A 21,637-nucleotide genomic window follows, 5' to 3' on the forward strand; every position below is an offset into this window, starting at 1 on the left:
TTTACCTGCTGGACTCGTTTGCTCTCCTGCCAGGAAGCCCAGCCCGTGACAATAATAGAACGACGGGCTTGTATAACGCTAACACCCCGAGGTGAAATATCACAAATACCACATCATTTACTAGTTGGCTGTCTGGCAGGTTCGCGCAGCATCTGTGCCAGCTAAGTGTAAGAGTGTGAAGAAAAGGGACGAGAGGAAGATGGATGATGAAAACGAACGCGTGTGAGCTCATTATCACCCAATAAATCAGATTCAAGCAGCTGACTCGAGATCATAGTTTGTTTTTGTTTGTGTGTGTGTGAGAGAGAGAGAGATGAGACAGGTGAGGTGATAAGAAAGGTGAGCACTGTAGTGGGTGTGTCTAAGACTGTCGTTCCTTCACACATACACACACACACACACTCTCAGGTCACATATAAACCCTGTTGAGCCTGTTTCCAACCATTTACCTGTAACACACACTCCTTCACCTGTCACTGTGCGTATGTGGCTCTGACTGCTGCTTGTTACATGTTTAAGTGTAGACTACACTTTACCTGTTTGGAGTATCTCTTCTCTGTTATTCACCTTTGGACCATAAAGCAGAGTTTCCTTTGCGTCAGGACAACTTGGACTTTGTCCTGATATTTTCTGTTTATACTCACGTGCTGGACTTCTTCGCATGCGTCGTCACAAGTAAAAACGAGCCTCTCTGAGCTCGCTTCACATCTCTCTGATTCACTCAAGGGATACTGACAGCGTGTCAGAAACGCTCCTGGTGGATTATCTCGATTTCCCGCATTTGAAATTTGAAGCTTCCACCTGCAGAGGTGGTGATTGTCTCCTTGGACTGCGTATCTGGGCACAATGATGGAGGAGGTGTCCGTCATGATGGCTTACGATGCCAACGTCATGGAGCAGATGAGTGAAGACGAGATCCTGGCCTGCCTGGTGGCCGACACAGAACCTAAATTCACAGTAAGATCCACTTTTGCATGGATGCATTCAGTTGCATCACATTCCTCTTAATGTATAGTCACTTTCAGAGCACCACTTTCAAGCAATTAAGCATTAATTAGATCCAAAGCCATTGCACAGCCGTAGTATTGGTGAGGGAATTATAAAGTTGAGCATTTCAAACTAAAAATATCTTGCAGATATAAACCTTCTTCGCTTATTAATGGATGGAGCTTCGTTAAAGTCACTTGAAAGTTAGACTGAACCAGAAAAACAACCAAACTCTGCGCACAAAACTTCCTGTACTGACTACGCACTACAACAACAAACGCATTCCTCTGCATGACAAACGTGATTCAAAATACAAGACATTCATTCTGATTGCTCATTTTAGATATCTGAGATATGGAAATGAGTCATTTCAGGCTTTAAAAAGAATCCTCCCATCCACTCTCCTCTATTATCATTCCCCGATGTGCTCAGCTCTATCTTATCTCTCATCGCGATCTCTTTTTTTGGGGGGCCTGGTCTTGATTTGTTGCGCCCTTGCAGCATCCGGCACAGGATCTGTTTTGGCGGAGACTGCTTTCTCCATCTCCATCAACGTATGACATTACTGTATTTCATTAAGCCTCAACTCTCTTAACCCCCCTCAGGTCCCAACGAAGAAAGCTAAACTGAGGGAAAGCCTGCTCCAAATAATGGATGATGAAGACCCGTTGGACAAATACCTGGTCAGAAATCTTTCATTTCCTACAAGTCTGAATCCACTTTCTGTATTTGAACCTCAACTTTATCCAAACTTTATAAATCTAAAAAGTTTCATGTTTCTCTCTCTTTCTTTCTTTCTTCTTTTTTTTTTTTAAATGACCTGATTTCCAGAGTTTGTATTCTGCCGTGTGCTGCAGACCCTGATAGATTCCTCTGTCTTGTTTTGCAGAGGGAGAACCGTGAGCTCCAGCAGGCCAGCCTCCGTCTGGAGCAGGAGAACGACAACCTTGCCCACAGACTGATCACGAGTAAGGTCGCCCTGAGGAAAGCTCTGGACAAGGTGCGATTAAGCTGCTGTCCTTCGCAAAAGAAGGGTGCAAGGGTTTAATTTAAAAAATGCAAACTCACCTGCTGAAGGTCTCGGAAACTCTAAAAATCTGGAGGAGCCTCTCAGGAGACGAGTAACCTTAATAAAACTCTAACATTTTCCAGTATTAGAATAGAAACTGTGCAGGTGCGCTCAAAATGTCAACTAGTCTTTGCTTAAACTTCTTTTCTTTAAAAAAAAGACTCCAATAAAAAGGCCAGCAGAGCTAAGCATGCAGTCATTTATCTAAAGGAATATAAATACAAACTTGAATTAATGCTGGATTTTTTTTTATGAATGGCTAGACAGAAGCCTGGTTTTTTTCGAACACGAAAGAAGCAGTGTGTATAAATAGCTGTATTAATGACACAGAAATGAAAACCCAAATATAAATGTGCATTTCAGGCAGAGGACAGAGTGGACGAGCTCACCGAAGACCTTGTGCATAGCAGACATCGACTTCGGGCCACAGAAGAGGAGAAGCGAGGCAAAGAGGAAGAAGCTGCTATGGTTAGATTGATCATGTGTCTGATCACGACGTTATAGCTTTAATGTAATCGCCGACATGCATGACTGAGGTGATTTTTTTGTTGTTGTTCTCTTTATAGTTGAAGGAAGTGCTTCGGAGAGAGCTGGAGAAGGCTGAGCAGGACGTCAAAAGGTCGTCGGGTATCATCACGGACTACAAGCAGGTGCAGATCAATGGGACTTACTGTGTGCTTCATAAATGATATATTAAGTAAGAATGCTTAATGATGTCGACGCTCTTCTGTTCAGATCTGCTCTCAGCTGACAAACCGTCTGGAGAGACAGCAGGCCGCCCACAGAGAGGAGCTGGATCTACTCAAGGTGTGAATAGAGTTCCTAAAGATCTGTTAATCTGCTAAACCTCAGTTGGTTAACTTTCTCACGAGGGTTCATTCATGACAGCAGGTGGTCTATCATTCTGACGCTCTTCCTCCTCTCTTTGCAGAGTGCATTGAAGGCCTGCTCTCGCTGTCAACAAGTGGTATATCCAGATGAACCGTCCGTCACAGCTCAGGAGCTGGCAGCGGTAGAGGGCCACGGGATGCCTGCTTACCCAGGCTGCAATGAGGACAGCGAAAGTCTCAAAAAGGCAGAGCAGAGGAGGGACGACGAGGAGAAGGAGTCTCTCAAAGCTCAGATTAGGGAGCTGGAACAGGACTTGGCCCAGACCAAACTCCAGATGGTGGAATCCAAGTGCAAAATCCAGGTGAGATATACATACATACAGTATTTGGGAAATCTAAGTGTTCAATTTCCAGCTAATCGTGCGCTGTCACTTAAGAAAATGTAAATGAAACTTCAAACATGGCGGAAAGTCTGTACTTGTGGGTACTTTCCTAGGAATGTATTCATTCAGACAACTCATCTAAGAAGCTTATTATTGCAACTACCAACTTTATCTCTCATGCATGTAGGCCTGAGTGAAGATAGAAATAGGACAGAATTCCCCAGACGCTGCTGGTGAAAGAACCACGTCCAAGCAGTGATTATCTTGAAGCACATTATTACTTTCGGTGTTAAATTTAAGGTGTTTCACCCATTTTTTATTAAACTTAAAAATCAAGACTATATTACACACAAATATGGACTGAGAATAACTTGTTACAAAGTGAAATTCACATTTTCCCGTCTGCTTTTCAACTCGGCTACAGGAGCTGGAGCACCAGAAAGGAATCCTGGCCAAAGATCTGGAGGAAGCGAAGAACAGCTGGATCAGTAAGGCCTTCACCACTGGCTGGAACTTCCACGGTGGCTCCCTGTCTGCGTGGAGCGCCAAGAAGCTGTCGTGGCCTCACAGAGACAATCGAGAAAATGTCTGATAGTTTGGACTGTGGATGCCAAAAAGGATCAGGGAGTGTTACTTCACATTGTTAAGTGCACTGTTGTGTAACACTGAAGCTGCTATGTCTTTTGTCTGTGTTTTGTGCACTAGAGGGCAGTACTAATGTACAGTACTCTCTTGCCTGTTCACCACTTTTACAACCTCTACATCACTGATGGAGTTTTTTAAATTTTTGTAAAGCAAACCTACGTGCCACGTGAGTTCTTTGTACATAGTTCTCTTATTTGTAAATAATTTAAATAAAAAATTATGCAAGTATGATATTGTCTGCTTTTTTTATGACGTAAGGAAACTCGATACGCTAAAAGAGATGTAACGGTTTTTTCTAAAGGAGGCGATACACCACAGTTTCCTCTTTCATTATGACCACAGCCGCTTTAAAAACACTGATCAGCTGCTGCTCATACATACAGAGCGACAAGTCGTCAGCAAACGGTCACACATACAGTTTGTCACCCCTGAACTCTGACATGCAGGATTGAGAAGACTGTGACTGAAAGAAGCAAGAGCAAAGAACAAAAGAAAGGACAGCTCAACATCTTCCACAGGCGAGGGCCGGCTACAATAATTAACAAAGCTATTCATAGAAACTACACTTCTCCCGCCTGAAGCGCTCATGGCTGTGACGGTTGGCAGTGTGTGTGTCGCTGTGACTCTCCTCATGTGTGTCCTTGGAGGCCAAGCGGTGGACCTGCTGAGGGCAAAGGCAACATCAGGGTGTGAGTATGAAGCTGTGTGAAAATATGATGAAGAAAACACAGTTTTATATATTTTATATTTAAAAAAATATATATTATCTTCCTGCATCTGCAGAATACTTTTTATATGCTGTTTGAAAAGTGCTCTTTTAACAAATAATAATGATTTTATTAAAAAGTAACAGTTGTGTGATGAGAATCTTTCTACTCCGATGTTTTCTACCTGCCCTAAGTGGCTTTCTTTTTCCTTTTTTAAAAATATATTAATTCATTTTTATGAATAAATGACAAGCAATGAAGAATAAATGTAACTAAACAAAAAAGAAACATTAAAATATCCTTCACATTGAAGCAAAAACCAAATATTTTCTGTAGTTTTGCTGCTCAGGTTTCACATTAAGTGTAATTTCCTCCCTCAGTTTCTCCCGCCACTCCCAAGGTGCATTGCTGGTGTGCAGGCTATCCCAACTTGACTGCTCAATGCTCCTGGCCTGAACCTTCTCACTCCACATCGCTCATACACTACATTGCCACCTGCAGGTAAATCTGAAAAAGAAAAAAAACATCTGTCCTCTTCTTGAGTGCTTGAACCGCCAAACCGCTGACACCTTTTTAGTCAAACACACTCCGGCTGTCATTAAAGCTCATTTTATATTTGTGTAAATGTGTTTGTCAGCGAGAGAAACAGGCCGACGGTCACCACACAGTGCCAGTTCATCCAACCTGGTTCAGCAGCATCATCCTCCTCATCTGAACGGGTACAGGCTTTATTTACCTTTACAGCAGATGTTCCATAGTGTACTGTACTGTGAGGGGTTTTCCAAAAAACGTTGAAATCTGAGTTAGTCAAAATGAAATGAGACGCTGTATTGTTGGTCCAAAAACTGTCAACACCATTTCCAAACTGGTCACAGTGGATTGGCTAAGTTTTGAGGAAACCCCCCCCATTCAGATTTCTTGTCGTAATAGACCGCAGACCAGTTTCAGCTCTGTCTTGTGAGTATGACGAAAAGAAGAAGAAGAAGAAGAAATAGTAGTAATTGTGCTGGGTAATGCATTGATTAGAGCGGGAATTCTCCTCAGCATCATTTCCTGCACGCGTCTATATTTTATTATTGACTATTATGCTCTAATTTTTAAAGATTTCAAGATTTATTTTAATTCAAGCATGAAATATTTTGCAAAAGATATTTACAGGCATTATTTACCTAGCGTCACATATCATCTTGTATGTTGGTTTCCAGCTCTTGCACTGCACCCTGCCCAACCTGAAACTCCTCACCGACTACATCCTCAATGTCACAGCCGTGACTGCTTCTGGTGAAAGCAGCTCCCATCTATCAAGTTTCATGTTGGAGGACATAGGTGAGAACTGAAATTATAAATCAGCAAATCCGGTGATAAACATGTGGCGTGATTGAAATTCAGCACCGAGAGACAATTTAAATTGTTATGATAATGTAGTTCTTACTTTTTCCTTTCTTTGTCTGTCTATAGTGAAACCAGATCCTCCCGTAGACGTCCGGGTTTCCCCTCTTAATATCAGAAACTTGTTGGTGGAGTGGTCTCCTCCCCCTACTTGGGCTAACCTGAACATCTTCCCCCTAAAATACCAGATACTTTACCAGTGGGAAAGCAGGGGCACCCCAAGGTCTATCAATGTAAGAATAATTCTCAAGAAAACACACATGGTGAAAGTTTAGAAACAACAGCAGAGTGAACTTTTACACACGTGGAAATTTAAAAAATTTAAAAAATCACCTTAACTTTTTAGGAAACTTCAAGAAAGTCCCACCGTCTTGTGGAAATCTTTCTTTTTTCAGCTAAATGTTGGAATATTTTACTGTATTTTTATTTAAAATATTTAAATATTTAAATAATAAGTAACTTTTTTATTTGGTTATACAGGTACTTTAATATGAGTATTGAATGTTGATTAAATAATACACTATGCTCAAGTTTTAAAGGATTCCTTCAACATATTTACTTTGGTGCTAATTACTGAGTTAAAGAGGTATTATTTGGATTTTTATTTAACCTTTAAACAGAGCCAGGCAACCTGTTTCCCCCCGTTTTAAGTCTTTCTGCTGAGCCAAGCTCTTTTCTGTAGCTTTAATCAGCATTAATCATGAAACTCTCAGCATGGACGCAAAAACCTCAAAATCAGTTTAGTAGAATAGAGTCACTGTGTTGTATTTTGAAGCTCTAGATGTTGATGGATGATTTAAACATACATCATATGATATATTATACATTTTCTCTTCCAGCTGGGTCCATTCGAGAGCACCAAGATTGAGCTGAAGGGGCTGACGCCGGGAAGGCCTTACCTGTTCCAGGTGTGTGCTATGGAGCTGCTGGGTCTGGGCAAGTGCAGCGACTGGAGCTTACCTGTAAAAGTCACCATACCAAGAGTGAAACTGTAGAGACTCACTTCAGTCTCACTTCCTTTTTCATTTAACCCGGCTCCTTTTGAGCTAGCGGTGAAGTAAAACTGAAGAATCGCTGACCTCTTTGTTTTTTTAAGCTGCACAGGCAATGCAAACAGTAATTATTAATATTTATAATATTTTATTTTATTTATAAAGGAATGACTGTGTTTTTTTGTAATACTGTGGGTTTGTGATAATACATGAACGATAAAACACTATGATAATAAGTCATGATGTTATTAAAGACACATTTTTGCATCAGTTATGACCCGTTTTGACCCTTTTTAAGACACATTTGACTATTTCCTATCATTGTGTGGCAGCTCCACATTTGTGTGAAAAAATCGAATAGAAACAAGGCATTTGTATTGAATCCATCAGTCAACCACATCCACCACGAGTGGGGTGACAAACTCTGAGTGTCTGACACCCAGAGTGCAGGACGGTGGCTTGGGCAGGTGTAGGTGAAACTTCTCTGGACTGTACGCGCCGGGTCCGGGAATAGCAGAGGAATAATTGGGCCTCTTAGTTCGGCTCTGCATGGAGAAGGATGGCTGGCGCTGGCGGTAAACATCCGGGTTGATGATGTTGTATTTTGCCGGTCCGGGGCTCATGGAGAGGTCTTCTGAGGGAGCTCCGACCTTCCTCCGGCCTGAGAAGCTGTAGCTGGCACTGGCAGTTTTATTAGGAATCTGGGAGCCCAGCAGATTAGGAAGACTGTAGCTGGAGTGAAGAGAACAAAACATGCATTAAGACTGGGCTGCAGAGACTTCATTTGACCTAAATCAATTCATCAGGTCACAAATATATACTTTAATTTTATAAATAGCTCAATGATGCCACCAGCTTTATCCTGTCATGTCTCTGTCCTGCTGTCCTCACCTGTTGGGTGCTGGTACAGCGTCCACAGAGCGGTATCTAGTGCGGGAGCCGATGGTGTAGGACGGTGGTCTTTGGTGAATCCCGAGAGGTGGAGCCTTCTCTGGGCTGTAGGCACCTGGCCCGGGAGTCTGGTGCAGCACGCCTGTGAACATGAACATGTACTTAAAGTATTAAAATGCAGATTATTATTACTGAAAGCAAATCAAACCAATGATTTATTCTGAACAGAAAACTGAAGAGAAATGCTGCCACAAATACCCAAAGCTCACAGAGACACCTTTACAATGTTTGTTTTTTATCAAAGCAATAGTCCAACCCTCAAAATGATTAAACATAGATTCAAATTATTAAAATAATTTAAGGTAACGCAGCAAATCTTCACATTTCTGAAGCTACCATGAAAGTCTTTGCATTAAAAGTTTAATTCTTTTCAAAACATAATATTTCATAAGCTCTTTGTATGTTTTGTTAATTAATAATAATATAGTGAATCAAAAAATAGAATATAATAATTCAAAGTAAGGAGTTTCGTCCTTCAAATTTATACATAATTAAAAACTTTTTTTATATTTCACCACTGCCAATTGATGGAGTTGTTCTGATGCTTCCCCACGTACCCGATGAAGGTCAAGCAGACTGGAAAATGTTAAATAAATAAAATTCTAAACAATTCTTTTCATTTTTCCTCACTTTGATGCCCTATGCGCCTTCCTCTGCCCAAAATGGAGTACGATGGCGTCTCCATCCGGCCAAACCGGGTGACCTTGGAGTCAATGTGGTACCTTGGTCCTGGGCTGGAGTCTACAGAGACCACTACATAAAAAAACAACAACAACACACAATGCAGGAACCATTATCCAAAGAGACACCTTTTAAAAAAATGAAGTGACAGGTATTTAGGCTATAGTACAGTACAGACTGGGACCCTGCAGACCGGTATCATACATATCAACTCACTGGTGGTGCTCATGCGGCTGTGGAAGGTGTAAGCGGGGCTGCTGGGCTTGGTGAAGTCATGGTTGATGTATCCAACTGTAGGGGGCAGAGCGTAGCGTCCAGGGCCCGGGCCTGACAACGAGAGGAGGAGGAAGAGGAGGAGGACAGTGATGAAAATGATGCAACAGATTCAGCTCCGAGGCAGCAGTATAGCACACCCGCCGCTCTCTGGCTCTGGCTGTATAGTCTCTGATTATTTCCATATGGAGCTCTTTGACTTATTTTCTATGGTTATGCATTTTAACATTCTCCCTCTGCTTGTTTGGGAATGGATTCTAAACAAAGTAGAAATCTCAAACAAGTGTGGAGCAATGGCTGTATAATTTCATAGCAAAAACAGTTCAGCTATAATATAGTCCATGTGGACACACACACACACACAAAGACACACATCTCTCAAACTGACCTCTTTCTCGAGCAGAGATTATCGGCCGTTTCTTCACCACCTCCTGCATATTCTTCGGTCCTCCTCTTCTTCTTTGGGACCTCTTGAAACACTTCCTTTTTTTATGTGTGTGTTTGTGTGGCTCTCTCCAGGTGATCCACGTCCTCCTGGGTTGAATTATACATGACCATGAGGTGAAGAAACCCTATCTTGACCGAAGCCATGGGTACGCCCCAACCTGCTTTCAGCCTCCTTTTCCCCAAGGTCCCCTCAGGACAAAAGGTTTTCACGAGCGGGGGGCCAAAAAGTTGAGTCTGTGAGGGCTAAAAAAAGGACAACCGGTGACTGTCAAGTCAGATCTTCTTATAGTAAAATGAAGAACAAAATCAGCACTGATGATGCTTCTGTACAGCTAATCATGCAGCGAACACAGATTTGGTTACTACATGAAATGCAGTATGCGTGGTGAACCTCTCGACTACAGTTTGCATGCTGTTACAGCACACGTGCTATTAAAAATGAAAGGACTTTATCTACACTCTACTGTTGCAAGTGGATATTTGACAAGCTCACCCCTCCTCCACCCATCCCAGAACAATAAAAATAAAGTGATAGGACCGTTGTCTCGTTGCTCATATTTTTAATGCAGTGACTTTTGCAAAGGCAGCCACACATACTATATAAAGTAGGATCAAATAAGTTAAAATAGTCGCGTCTGCTCTCCCAAAAAAAGACTCCATCCTTCAGCAAAAGAGGAAAGTACATAACCCTCACTTATTCTGACCCCTAATGTCCCTAATGTAGAGGAATATACAGTCCCACAGGCCATTTTTCTACACAAACTTTTACCTTTTTTCATACTTTAAGTACATTTTCTAAAATTATTTTTACTTATGTAGGATTTTGATTGACTCCTACTTGTAATGGAGTATTTTTTACACCTGTATTGGTAGCTATTTGTAGTATAGGATCTGAATAGTTCATCTATCTCTGGCTGCAAAAAAACATTATTTCCCAACCTGGAAGTTGAAACACAAGGCTAGACTTTCTTAATGAGCAAATGGCGCAACAAGGGATTTGTAAGACAGATGCACCATGAGAAGATGCATCCATGCCCTTGAAAACTGAAGAAAAATACTCACATCCTAAAGTCAAACTACAAAACTTTTTGAATTTTGGGGACCTAAGAAGGTTTGCATCCAAAAATGAAGTTGAGGAAACTCCACCATATTCCATAGCAGGCTATACTTGGATTGCTATCTTAGCAGCCAGGCAGCATCTGAAAAGTGTCAACTGTGGAAGAAAAGCCTCGAGGAGAATTGACTTTTGACAAATACGGACGATGTTTGCTCTTCAGCGTGAGAGACTCAGGTGGAAATTTGCTCTCTCTCTAATTCTCTCCCTGACACAGAGGTAACTAAAGCCTTTAGAGCAGAGCCATGACCAAGTTAAAGCCCACACTGGTTAAATATTAAGCACCAGTGAGTCTGAGTGGTCACAGGCTCGGTAATAAGACTCTGCTGGGTCACTAGCAGGAAAGGAACCCGCTACACTGACAGGAAACACAACCACTGTCTTAAGTTCCCCCTGATAAACACAGACAATGCAGCCAGCAGCGTGAGATGTGTTCAAAGACGTAAGTCATTGTTGTGGGAGTGAGATGAGATGCAGCCTGGATTCATTAGAGAAAGTATGTCAGATGTTAGCTTTTTATTGCCCTCCCCAAAGTTATGTTTTCATTCCTGGTTGTCTATTTTTCTTCAGGAGCTCATTTACAGATTCAGGCCACAGACCAAGGAAGAACTAATTAGATTTGTGCGCTCAGAGCGCCACCATGGGGTCAGCACTTTTATGTTTTCGCTCCTAAATGCTAAACTGTAAGGTGTAGAAGCTTTTCTTGGCGCAACACCAAAATATTTCCATGTGCAAACATTTGTGCTTCTACTGATATCATCTTGTCAGATGTTTTTCTTTCATTTTGCTTCAAGAACTTCAATAACCCGCTCTCTTCCATTCTACGATGGTGGCTAAAATACTGATGGTTTGCCCTACTTGACAATTTTCTTGACATGCTCGATATTTTGCTAAATTTATCCTTGAACTGTAGTAAAATTGTAATTGTGGTTATTTTAGATGTCGAAGCATTTCTGGCTACAACTTTACCAAAACACAACCAAGGTGCGCTGAGAAGGAAAAACTAAAAATTCTAGAAAACTGAACCATGTTTTTCTATAATTAGGATCCAACCACACATTTAAAAACTTCTAAACATTTCTGATTATCAAAATTTACAAATGTAGAAGTGCCTCTGTGATCCACAGTGTGCTCGGTTCAAGTCCAGTTTGGGACGTTTGTCGCATATCATGTCTTCTCTTTCACCTTGTTTCCTGTCATCGATAATAAAGGCATAAAAATGCCAGATTTAGAGGATCGAGGAGTGCTTTCTGATTTAGTCTTAGAGACACCATGGCTACATTAGCTGTCAGGGAATAACAAGATCACCACTGACTTATGTGAAACTTGTATTTTTTGGCTGTAAAACAAACTTTTTTTCTTGTTGTACGTGAACTACAACTTTGTTGTTGTAGTAAATTACTAACCAGACGCTCCCTCGTGGTTTCTGCGAGAAACTGACAGTGTTGCTTACTTTGGAGGAGCTATGAAGAAAGAATTACATGTTCTTGTCCGTTTAAAATGCTGTTTGGAAATATTTCAGAATGCGTGCAGTAAGTGTGTCGGAGCTGAGAGACTATCCAAATCAAGTGGACGTGAAAGATAACAGGAGGAGCGGAGGTGTGTTCATCATCGTGTCTGCTTTGTTGCTGTAGTGCGCACACAACTCATTTGTTTCTGACATTTTTATAGAACAACATTAGGGATTGATAAAAACAACTTCAGTCATTGATATTTCTTTACTAACTAAACATAACTTAAGAAATAAAACATAACTTTATACAGTTTTAAATATGCTGGTACAATTCAGTACAAAAATAAAGGCAGTGAAACGTCTCCATACACAAACACCATCATGTCATCAGTCACATACTGTCGCTCAGAAACACATGAATGCTGGGTGAACCAGTTTGGCACGTTTACCCACTTATATAACAAATCATGACACTAGAAATACTGAATGATACTTTTTTCGTTTTTACATCAGGACCACAGTGAAAGCTTTGATTTGGAGTATCCACGGATGCTGAACAGCCACTAGATGGTGCTTTGGATCCACAGGAGATCCGGCAGAATACTTTTAGATGCTCTGAATGTGGTTTGATCACCTCTGTGCACATTTAAAGCAGGTACATGTCAAAACGTCTGTACTGATGCCCGACTTATTCATGCTACAACATCCTTTGAGAAAGCAGAGTAGTCCGCATGGTGTCTTTCTAATGATGATACCAGGATATCCGTGGCGAGTCCACCTTCTCAGTCCCTCCCCGGTTGCACCTTTTCAGACAACAAAAAGTGCTGGTGTCGACTGGAAAAGATGAATAAAATCCCACAGTTTCTCACTGGATGTCCTCTCGTGACCATGGCTGGTATTTGCACAAAATGTCCAGAGCAAAATGTCTTATAATTCCCATATAAGATTACAATCTCTCTTTCTCTCTCACACACACGCGCACACACACACACATAGACAAAAAACACACTCACTCAGTTCTTTTCTTGACTTGTTTTCTGCTTGAAAAGGCAGCGTGTGCTAGGATTTATCCCCTTGGAGAACCTGAGTCAAAAGACAAAATCTGTTACACATCAGCCTTTATGAAACAAACTGTTTCCGTGTATCCGTTTGTGCAGCACATGTCTGCATGCATGTCTGTGATTAGATCCGAATACGTAAGTGTGTGTGTGTGTGTCCCTGCATTAGTGATGCTTACCTACCTGGTTGCGAGCTTTGTGGGATTTCTGCATCAGCACTCTCCACTGGTCGTACAGCTTCATGGACATGCTGCTGCAGCCGTAGGCGTGTTTCCGCACCCAGCCGAAAAACTGCTTCAGCTCCCTGCGCAGGGTGGAGTTGGAGTCCCCGCTCGACTTTGAGTCGCAGGAGCCCGACATCAACCGCTCTGCATGAAGGGGAGAGAGAGAGAGGGGACAAAGAGGCTGGAGTTAGACTGGCTTTGTCCTTTATCCTTTATCTGAGTAAACGTAAGTGAGTGAGTAAATATGACATTATTAGATTGTTAAGACTGATGCAGGAAAGTGTTTTGGCATCTTACTGTTTCAGCTAGTCCTAACAACTCAATACATGTAGGCAGTTTAGTTAAATGGTTCCCTACCTAGGGGTTGGGCCCCTCTGAAGGGTCACAACATAAATTTGAGGGGTCACGTAATGATTAATGAGGTAGGACAGGAGACATAACAAAGTCCTGCGTCCATCAGATACTGAATAATTTGTCTTTGGGTCATTAAATGAAACCATCTGAGAAGTTAACAGGTGAAAACTCTCTTTGTTGGTACTGCTAATAACTCAGAGAGGACTGAAAGGTGTTTATTTGGAAGTGGTAGCTGAGAAAGTTGAGAAAAGCTGGTTGAATCATAAAGAATGCATGCTATTTTAGATTTGCAAAGGGTGGTGTCAAAAGTACAAAGCATACAGAACATAAAATTGAAAGAAAATTAATGAAATGAACATAAATACAGTATTTAAAGCAGCTATAATTAATATTTCCTGAAAAGGGAAATTCATAGTGATGAATCTGCAGGTTTTCAGTGAGTTTCAGCTCATTATTCAGCTGTCTGACTGCAACAGGCAGATAAACACAGTTAGCAACTCGCTGGTGAACGTGGTGCAGCAGATGTTTTTGTCAAGAGTTGGTAGAGACCAAAAACCGAACTCCAAATTAATGATAAAGTTGCTTCCAAGCTGCTAGTTTCAACAGGTTTAAATACACTTAGTAGCCGCAAAGCAAAGAAGAAGAAGAAGTGAGAAATCGCTCAATATGTATAGTGTACTCTGTGTGTGTGTGTGTGCCAGGGTTGGTTACACTAAGAGCCATGAAGAGTTCAGACTGATCAGTCTGGTACTTCAGCCAAAATTCCTGCCTTTCATGGGAAGTTCTGAGAAACTTTTAAAAGAGAAAATTTTACGTTTTTTTTACCATCAGTGTTCGGTTTCCACGGCCGCGGCCATCATTCTATCACTTACAATAACATTTTACTCATCGTACCGCAGGTAGCCGCAGCTTTATACCATCCCGCAGGGCAGACGAGTGTAATTGTGTTCAGCCTCCTTTATTGATCTGTTTTATCATCTCTTTGTAAAGCTCTTTGTATTGCAACAAAAACATTACTTGATCAAAGTCTGGTCTGATTTGTAATGTTTGGTTTGGAAATAATTAGATTTGGTGTGGCTGTAATTTTTGATTTGTTTTGATTTGATTTAATTTGATTTGATTTAACTGATGCATCTGCTATTAATAAAGCTTACAATAAAACACAGAAGAAGGCTGGATGAAGGGTAAAGAAGGCTAAAACAGCACTGTCATCTTCTACAGGGCTGCCAGTTTCCAGCAGTGAAAGAAAGCAGCGGGACATGCGGTACACCATCGTATAAAACAAATTTTAGCGGGACAAATGACCTCTTAAAGTGGACCAAAGGGCTCTCAAAAAGCTGAGATCAAGAGGGAAAAAAAAAAAAGCCTTCTGAGTAAATGTAGTCCTGCGAGTGTGTGAGCGCTCACCACTGTGGGGTGTGGACGCAGCGGTAGGATGGCTCCACTCACTCCAGATCCCGGCTTTGCGAGAGCCGTAGATGCCCACGGGGTTGCAGCGGACCTGGAGGGAAAATACAAGATTATAAACACCAAAATCTGAAGTAGACATGCACTTCAACACGTGTAACAAGCACGCCATACCATACCTGAACAAAGTACACCGTCCCGGGTCTCAGTCCAGCCAGTCTACAAGATGTCTGATTCCCAACGTCATCCATCACCTACAGGAAAGCCGACAAACACAGAAACGCTGAGCACTGGAGGTCTGACCGCAGTATTAAATACCAATGGGCATAAACTTAAACACAGGGCAGAGTCAAGATGTAGAAAACACAACCGCAAACCATGTACAGACCTAAACATGCATGCACACCACATTGTTTAGTGGCTCCTGATCAGCGTGTTTATGAAAATATTTTCATGTAATCGTGCCTGCTGGGTAAAATCTGCTCTCTATTACTTATTACAAAGCTGCATATGCCGAGAAACACACACGGGAGCGTGAGCAGGTACTCAATACAAATATACAGACAGGCAGCAAAAATAAAGAGGGAGAGAGAGAGAGAGAGAGAAAGAAAGAAACGCCCACACACTGGAGTTAATAATCTAATAGTTGCCACTTTCTCTCTGGCATTCAGTCTGTAAACACTTGTTAAGAACGTCTACAACAGAAAGCAGAACATGAAAATTACAGGCATCAGAGGGCTAATGATGTGACGTGGGGAAGCCAAATCGCTGTGCGTCTTTACAGCCATATTGAAGACATTAACAGCTGAGATGTATCCCTCCATTCCTCAGCATGACCTCATGATTAGGGCCAGTTCTGAGGGAAACAGCGTTTTGTTTTCACCACCAAACCCTTAAAGCCACTTGGATTTAAAGTCTCCTCTCCGCTCCTTCGAAGCGGCCTCGTCCCTCCGCCCGCCTCACTCCACTCCCCTTTCTTTTCTTTTTCCACTTTGCGAGCAAAGACTTGCTTATATTACATCTGTGTAATTCCCCCTTAATTACTGGAGAATCTTCACTCGTACCCAGAGGACTCAAGTGAGTTCTGGGAAGCGCCATCTGCACGGCTGAAGGTTTTACACTGTGTTTTTCATTCATTAAAAGTTTGAACCGAGGTATACACAGTGGCTCTGGACAGGCGTGTTTTCTTTTTTATTTCTCCTGATCACAACCTGACTTCTCCTCCTGGCAGAGGAGGCCTCAATCAGACTAGATTAGAGGTGATTACAGCATTAGGATGAGAAACAGCTGGGACAGCGCTAAAGTGATAGATCTGTTTGTGTGGAAGAAACAAAGAGAACAGATTTATGTCTTTATAACGTCCTTGTCCCTTACCTTCCAGTCTTGGCTGTCCTCCAGTCTGTAGCGGATCTGGTATTTGGCCTGAAACAGAAAGTCTTTGAGAGCGGGTGGGGCCTCCCAGCGAACGCTCAGCTGGTCCTCCAACTGCCCGACACGACTGACAGTAACACCTGACGGAGGGTCTGTGGTCACTGGAGGAAAAGGAGATGGAGGAATATGAATATATCAGATATAATAACAAATATGATTAATGTCTATTATATCTGTGCTGTGTTTTGTCATACACCGCCTTCCCTTTACTATTTTCTAATAATTTACTAACACGTCAGGCCCAGAATGCATCCAAACGGGTCTGTAATGAAGTCTGACATCCCCAAAATCCCCCCTGCTGTATAAGGACATGATCAGTGCCATAATTAACGATTATTCTCATTATTTATTGATCTGCTGATTATTCTCCTGATTAATTGAATAATGTATCTTTAATTAGTCTCTAAAATGTTGGAAGATATTTAAAAAATGCCCAGTATAATGTAGAAGACGATGGCATTAGATGTTTTGTATCATGTACGACAAAAAAAAGCATCAAATCCTCACATTTGAGAAGATGAAACCAGCAAGTGTTTGGCAGTTTTGATTAAAAAATGATGACTGTCCATCTATTCATTGACTGAAGTGTTGCACCTCTGAGTTTTCTGAGGACTTCTTTGGGACATTTACATTGATTTAATTCATTGCCATAAGCAGCCATCTGCTGCTGTAATATGCAAGAACAACATGAAGGCATAATTATGTAAGAAAAGATGCAATATTAAAGTAGTGTAATGTATCTAATATGAAAAACATGTTTTTGGTGATGCATTGAAGCATACGGGACGTACTGAACGTAACTTCCTGTTTTTTTTTTTTTTAGATTATTTTTTCGGCCTTTTTATGCTTTTATTGATAGTACAGCTGAAGATAGACAGGAGGCAGAGAGAGGGGGAGTGACACGCAGTAAATTAGCCGTCTGATGCGGGATTCGAACCGGGGCCAGCTGCAGCGAGGACTATAGCCTCCACACATGGGGCGGCCGCTTAACCCACTACGCTACCGACCACCCCCTGTTGACATCTTTTAAAGAATATAGTCAAACAGGTTTGACAATGAATTGGTATATTTTTTAAAATCTTTTTCACAGCATACAGCGGTAGCTCTGTCCATCGGGATGGCTAGAACCGGAAGGTGGCGGGTTCAAGTCCAGCATGGACCACAGTTTAAGTGCAGACTGGTAGCTAGAGAGGTGCAAGTTCCCCTCCTGGGCACTGCTAAGGTGCAGATAGCTACCCCGCTGCCACTAAGTGGCTGCCCATTGCTCCACCATCTCTCCATGTTTGCATGTCTACAAACCCTTTGTGTGTGTGTGCAGCTGTATCTACATGTACGCACACACAGAGCTATCATTTGTCATGTCTCTGTCCACCTGATAAATGTTAATCCGATGTTCACTCTGTTTTCAGCTCCGTTTTTGGTCTTTACCAACTCCTAAGGTGAATATCTGACTCTTATGTTCACCATCTAGTCGCGAACACAGTAGTTTGATCCACTGTTAATACATAAAAAATAAAGATCATAGCAGCTTTAAGGATTTAAGAAAAACCTGCTGGTTTTCTATTTATTGAAAATGTGTGTGTGTATGTGTGACTGTAATGTCATAATCAGTGCAGAATCTCAAATGTACAAACAATGATTTCATGAGAGGCACAAACTGGGCTATTCTTTAATTTATTGCATCCATTAACGAGTATATTTCTATCCTAAGAACTTAATGATAAACTTCTGGTGGCCAGATGGCCCAGATTATCATTTTTAGCCAAAAATTTATAGCCGAGGGGCTTCTTTCTGCATTTTAGAGTTTAATGTTTGCAGGGTCAAGAAATCCATTCAATTCAGATTTAAAGCGGTAGGAGTGATGTCTTTATGTGTAAGAGCACATTGAAGGATTGTTCAGTGTTGGGCGGAGGTTTGTGGTCTCTGTGTGCCTTCTAGTTTCTGAAGAGTTGACTTGTGTGAGCTGTAAGGGGCTTTTTCATCTGACAACAATTATCTTTTTGACAAACAAACATATGGTGACAGACCATTATTTTAACTTTCCTTGCGTTTTGTTTTGGGCTTTTTCAATATCGACTTCAGTTCCTTTTCATAATGTCACCCCTTGGCGATAAACAAACAAGATGACCCGTGGGAAAAGATTCAGCGGAGGGGAAAAAGTGGGAGTCGACACGAGAGTTTTAGAGGAGTTGTTTCTGGTCGCCAGTGTTCGGAGGAAGCGGAGACTCTCTCCGAACTAAGTTGCTTTGGACGTGTCGGTTTTAATCCTCATGGGCGATTTAAGTGTAAAGCAGTGGTGGAACGCATCATCCATCTCAGAAAAATATTTAGTTTAACACGAAAGTGGAGAGTGAAACTAATAAAAGTAAAGTTTTATGTTTGGTAAAACATCTTAGTTACTTAAATTTTCAATTAATTGATGCATTTTTCTTGGAGATGTTATTTTCTTTCCCATGTTAATGTGAAGCTATGTGGTAGTTTTTAATTATCTAAATTATTAACTTGGAAAAATTCACTTCAAAGTTTGATAATATAGTACAGAAGCTGAGAACAACCAAAGTTTATACCAATAATCTTGGTAAGACAGAGTTTTTTTTCTTATGATAACAGGAATAATAATATGTTTTGTTCCCTGTACTTTCCCAGTTATTCCTAAAATCCCAGCAGTTAAGCTTCCCAAGAAACAGCGAGTGTTTTCAAGACTCAGTTTGGCCCCCGCGTGTTTCGCCTCACAGGCTCCAAAGAGGCTACGGCCTTATCCTCTGATTAAGCTGAGCCTGAGAACAGCAGCGCCGAGAAGACAAGACTAATACTTGAAGATTTTTAGCATTTTTTAAAAATGAACTATTTTGGTTTACAGTCAATAAAGATGCTAGAAATGAAAGATGAGACAGTAAAGGCTCCTCGTAGTAAAGTTCCATGTACATTATTTAAGATAAATTACTGTTTATTCAAGACAATCCTTTCTTTATCACAAGGAAGGAAGATAATTAACTTATGTAACACGTGACTTCTGTGGAAGCGAAAATCGCTTAAACGGTTCATATAATTAAAAAATCTCCAGTTATTTGACCTCTGATAAGCAAATGTTCCTGCACATCACATTCATTTGCCAATAAAAGTCAATGAAACATGACAAGCTGCAGATGAATCACCGTTGACATATGTTGTGTCATTCCTCGACACATGCTCATCTCAGTGTCAGACACCAATGCAAGTTGCCTCTAGTCTCGAGTTCAGAGGTTTCCCCCCCGTGACAGAGAAAGCTGTAGGTGTTTCCCGCCTCGCCTTCATAACTGATTAGACATGACCTAGGACTGCGGATGAGTCACAGCAGCTCCACGCAGGTGTGGTTGCTGTTTTATGACCTGCTACTGTTGTGGAAACTTGGATGAAAAGAATGGCCAGGGCAACCTGAGTGAAACAAAAGGCACACACAAGTCCAGAAACCACCTACGCTCTGCCTGCCTGTCTGTTTCTATACGGTTACCAGGCCCTGCCCTGCCCTCAGGGTGTGTAAACAGGTGTGTGTGTGTGCATACATTAGGGATCGGAAAAGGGATTACAGTTTGATGGACGCTTGTTTCCTCGAGAGTGACGTGTTCACCCCTGAAACGCTATATTGTTTTCTCTCGGTACATTTCCCAAACACCGTTCGGAGCGTGTTAGGAGTGAACCAGGTGAAGAGCTCCGAGCTAATCAGGTTGTATTATTTCAGCTCCAAGTCTTAAAGCCTCAAAGCCCAAAACTCCTCAAGCCTCGGGGGTCTCCAGCCGGCTCGGAGACAGGATTATGCTCGAGGATCAGTGTGGGACATTCCAACGCTACATAAAAAAGGGGGTTAGCGAGTGTTTTCTGTGTGTGTGTGTGTGTGTGTGTGTGTGTGTGTGTGGGTGTCCAGTGAGCATGAGTAAAGAGAAAATGAGCTCATCAAAAGAGAGGGCGTTTCCATTCGTCACACACCTACGCCTGCCCAGGTGCGTGCATACGTGTGTATGACTCTGTGTGTGTGTGTGTGTGTGTGTGTGTGTGTTTTTTAGGGGATAATGAGAAAAGAGAAGAATCTGGTCTTGTTGCATGCTCCGTTTGCTTAAACCGCACTAAGCCAGGGCGAGGAGCCACATAACAAAGCTTTAAAAGGGAACAGCGCTCAGCTCCTATCAGCGTGAAGCTGGATGAGGACTTGTGTGAACAACTTGTGAAGCCACAGAAGTCAAGCCAATATCCTGTCTGTAGGAATAAAAGAAGATGAATTTATAAAGTGAAATGATTTTATGGTCATTTATTATTCCCAAACTGTGGGTCAGAAAATAAATCTCAGGTGTCATGAGATCAGAAATGGGGTGCAGGAATGGAGCGGCTTAACTTGCAGTTCCCCATTTAAGGTTATGAAATGGTTTTATTCCATCTCAAAGTATCATACTGCATCAGCTCTGTGTTGAATCTGTACAACTTAAGACTAAAGACTGAATAAAGACTGAAACGGTTAGCCTGGCTCAGTGAAAACTTGAAGTCACTGCTGCCGGCCAAGAAAATGTCTGGCACATAACCCCCTTTGAAAACCACAAATTATTGCTGTTACACCGAAGTTTTTATATGGCTTGAAACAAACAAGATACAACCTGTCAATTAAATTGTTTTAAAATGCTAGAAGGCATCTTTTTTTTGTTTTCATCAGTTTGTTTGTTTGTTAACCCCCGATCACAGTCTCAATGCTAAGCTAAGCTAATCGCTTCCCTCCAAAGATAAAAAAGTGTCGCCGCTCCTCTCACAGAACGAAAATTAATATTCCAACGATAAACAAATGAACTGCGTTCAAAGAGCCGAGATGGCTGAATGATTGTTTTAGGCGGCTGTCATCGTGTCAGCCTGGAGTACATAAGCTAACATAAAACATTAGAAGGTGAATTTAATTTAAATTGGCTCGTTTCATATAGAGGATACGTAGCCTTTAGGCTTTTGTTTAAAATATGTTTAAAATGTTCATTAGTTCAGATTTTATGTTGTTTGTTTTACAGATGCGCTGAGAGGGACGGGAGGAAATGTGTTTTCTTTCCTGAATTTATGACTTAAGAACTTTTTTTTCACCTGTGAAACAAGCGAAAAATGTATGCCGGTATCGTTAGCTACACATGACAGTGATGTTACAGAACACACACACACACACACACATGTGTACCTTGTATTTAGAGTGTGCGTGGAGAAACTTAAATTTAAATTTTTTCTTACTATTTAAAACAAT

The 21,637-nt window shown here is 41.5% G+C and overlaps 4 protein-coding genes across 7 annotated transcripts in view; 2 read left to right on the forward strand and 2 right to left on the reverse strand.

Moving 5' to 3' along the window:
* Window positions 1–455: 455 nt before the first annotated feature.
* On the forward strand, window positions 456–4,128 carry LOC104926593 (rab GTPase-activating protein 1-like). Its single transcript, XM_010740477.3, has 8 exons — window positions 456–957; window positions 1,593–1,670; window positions 1,877–1,987; window positions 2,420–2,524; window positions 2,623–2,706; window positions 2,792–2,863; window positions 2,988–3,248; window positions 3,694–4,128. Exons 1-8 carry the CDS (start codon window positions 847–849, stop codon window positions 3,859–3,861), a joined length of 990 nt encoding a protein of 329 aa, XP_010738779.2. The 5' UTR covers window positions 456–846; the 3' UTR covers window positions 3,862–4,128.
* A 150-nt stretch (window positions 4,129–4,278) lies between these two features.
* On the forward strand, window positions 4,279–7,272 carry ebi3 (Epstein-Barr virus induced 3). Its single transcript, XM_010740475.3, has 6 exons — window positions 4,279–4,603; window positions 5,002–5,122; window positions 5,259–5,340; window positions 5,827–5,947; window positions 6,080–6,243; window positions 6,850–7,272. The coding sequence occupies exons 1-6, from the start codon at window positions 4,501–4,503 to the stop codon at window positions 7,003–7,005; spliced, it is 747 nt and encodes a 248-aa protein (XP_010738777.3). The 5' UTR covers window positions 4,279–4,500; the 3' UTR covers window positions 7,006–7,272.
* An 83-nt stretch (window positions 7,273–7,355) lies between these two features.
* Window positions 7,356–9,345, reverse strand: odf3l2a (outer dense fiber of sperm tails 3-like 2a). The gene is made up of 5 exons (XM_010740476.3): window positions 9,296–9,345; window positions 8,851–8,961; window positions 8,584–8,706; window positions 7,894–8,035; window positions 7,356–7,734 (listed from the first exon to the last, which is right to left on the reverse strand). Exons 1-5 carry the CDS (start codon window positions 9,342–9,344, stop codon window positions 7,389–7,391), a joined length of 771 nt encoding a protein of 256 aa, XP_010738778.1. The 5' UTR covers window position 9,345; the 3' UTR covers window positions 7,356–7,388.
* Window positions 9,346–12,016: 2,671 nt separating this feature from the next.
* The window catches only part of crlf1a (cytokine receptor-like factor 1a), an 18,790-nt gene continuing 9,169 nt past the window's right edge, over window positions 12,017–21,637 (reverse strand). Inside the window, exons 5-10 of one of the 4 annotated variants that reach the window (XR_003461622.1) lie at window positions 16,339–16,496; window positions 15,144–15,218; window positions 14,965–15,058; window positions 13,159–13,347; window positions 12,935–13,004; window positions 12,017–12,755 (exon numbers count right to left, since the gene is read on the reverse strand). Coding sequence is in view for 3 of the 4 variants with exons in the window: in XM_019277435.2 (XP_019132980.1) it covers window positions 12,981–13,004; window positions 13,163–13,347; window positions 14,965–15,058; window positions 15,144–15,218; window positions 16,339–16,496 (536 nt within the window). In the remaining variant the exon portion in view is untranslated. Of the gene's footprint in view, window positions 13,005–13,158; window positions 13,348–14,964; window positions 15,059–15,143; window positions 15,219–16,338; window positions 16,497–21,637 lie in introns of all 4 variants that reach the window. The other 3 variants (XM_019277435.2, XM_019277436.2, XM_010740474.3) reach the window with 3 other exon arrangements.

Source organism: Larimichthys crocea, chromosome XXIV (assembly GCF_000972845.2).
Source record: "Larimichthys crocea isolate SSNF chromosome XXIV, L_crocea_2.0, whole genome shotgun sequence".
Classification (NCBI taxonomy): Eukaryota; Metazoa; Chordata; class Actinopteri; family Sciaenidae; genus Larimichthys; species Larimichthys crocea.

Bases quoted from the DNA above. Each gene is read 5' to 3' on its own strand.
- odf3l2a (XM_010740476.3), bottom strand. From the start codon at position 9,344: ATGCAGGAGGTGGTGAAGAAACGGCCGATAATCTCTGCTCGAGAAAGA. The intron at 8,962-9,295 runs GTCAGTTTGAGA...TCTCGTTGTCAG, and splicing joins AATCTCTGCTCGAGAAAGAG to GCCCGGGCCCTGGACGCTAC. The intron at 8,707-8,850 runs GTGAGTTGATAT...TTTTTTATGTAG, and splicing joins CAGCCGCATGAGCACCACCA to TGGTCTCTGTAGACTCCAGC.
- LOC104926593 (XM_010740477.3), top strand. From the start codon at position 847: ATGATGGAGGAGGTGTCCGTCATGATGGCTTACGATGCCAACGTCATG. The intron at 2,525-2,622 runs GTTAGATTGATC...TTCTCTTTATAG, and splicing joins AAGAGGAAGAAGCTGCTATG to TTGAAGGAAGTGCTTCGGAG. The intron at 2,707-2,791 runs GTGCAGATCAAT...TCTTCTGTTCAG, and splicing joins TCATCACGGACTACAAGCAG to ATCTGCTCTCAGCTGACAAA.
- ebi3 (XM_010740475.3), top strand. From the start codon at position 4,501: ATGGCTGTGACGGTTGGCAGTGTGTGTGTCGCTGTGACTCTCCTCATG. The intron at 5,341-5,826 runs GTACAGGCTTTA...GTTGGTTTCCAG, and splicing joins CATCCTCCTCATCTGAACGG to CTCTTGCACTGCACCCTGCC. The intron at 6,244-6,849 runs GTAAGAATAATT...TTTCTCTTCCAG, and splicing joins GCACCCCAAGGTCTATCAAT to CTGGGTCCATTCGAGAGCAC.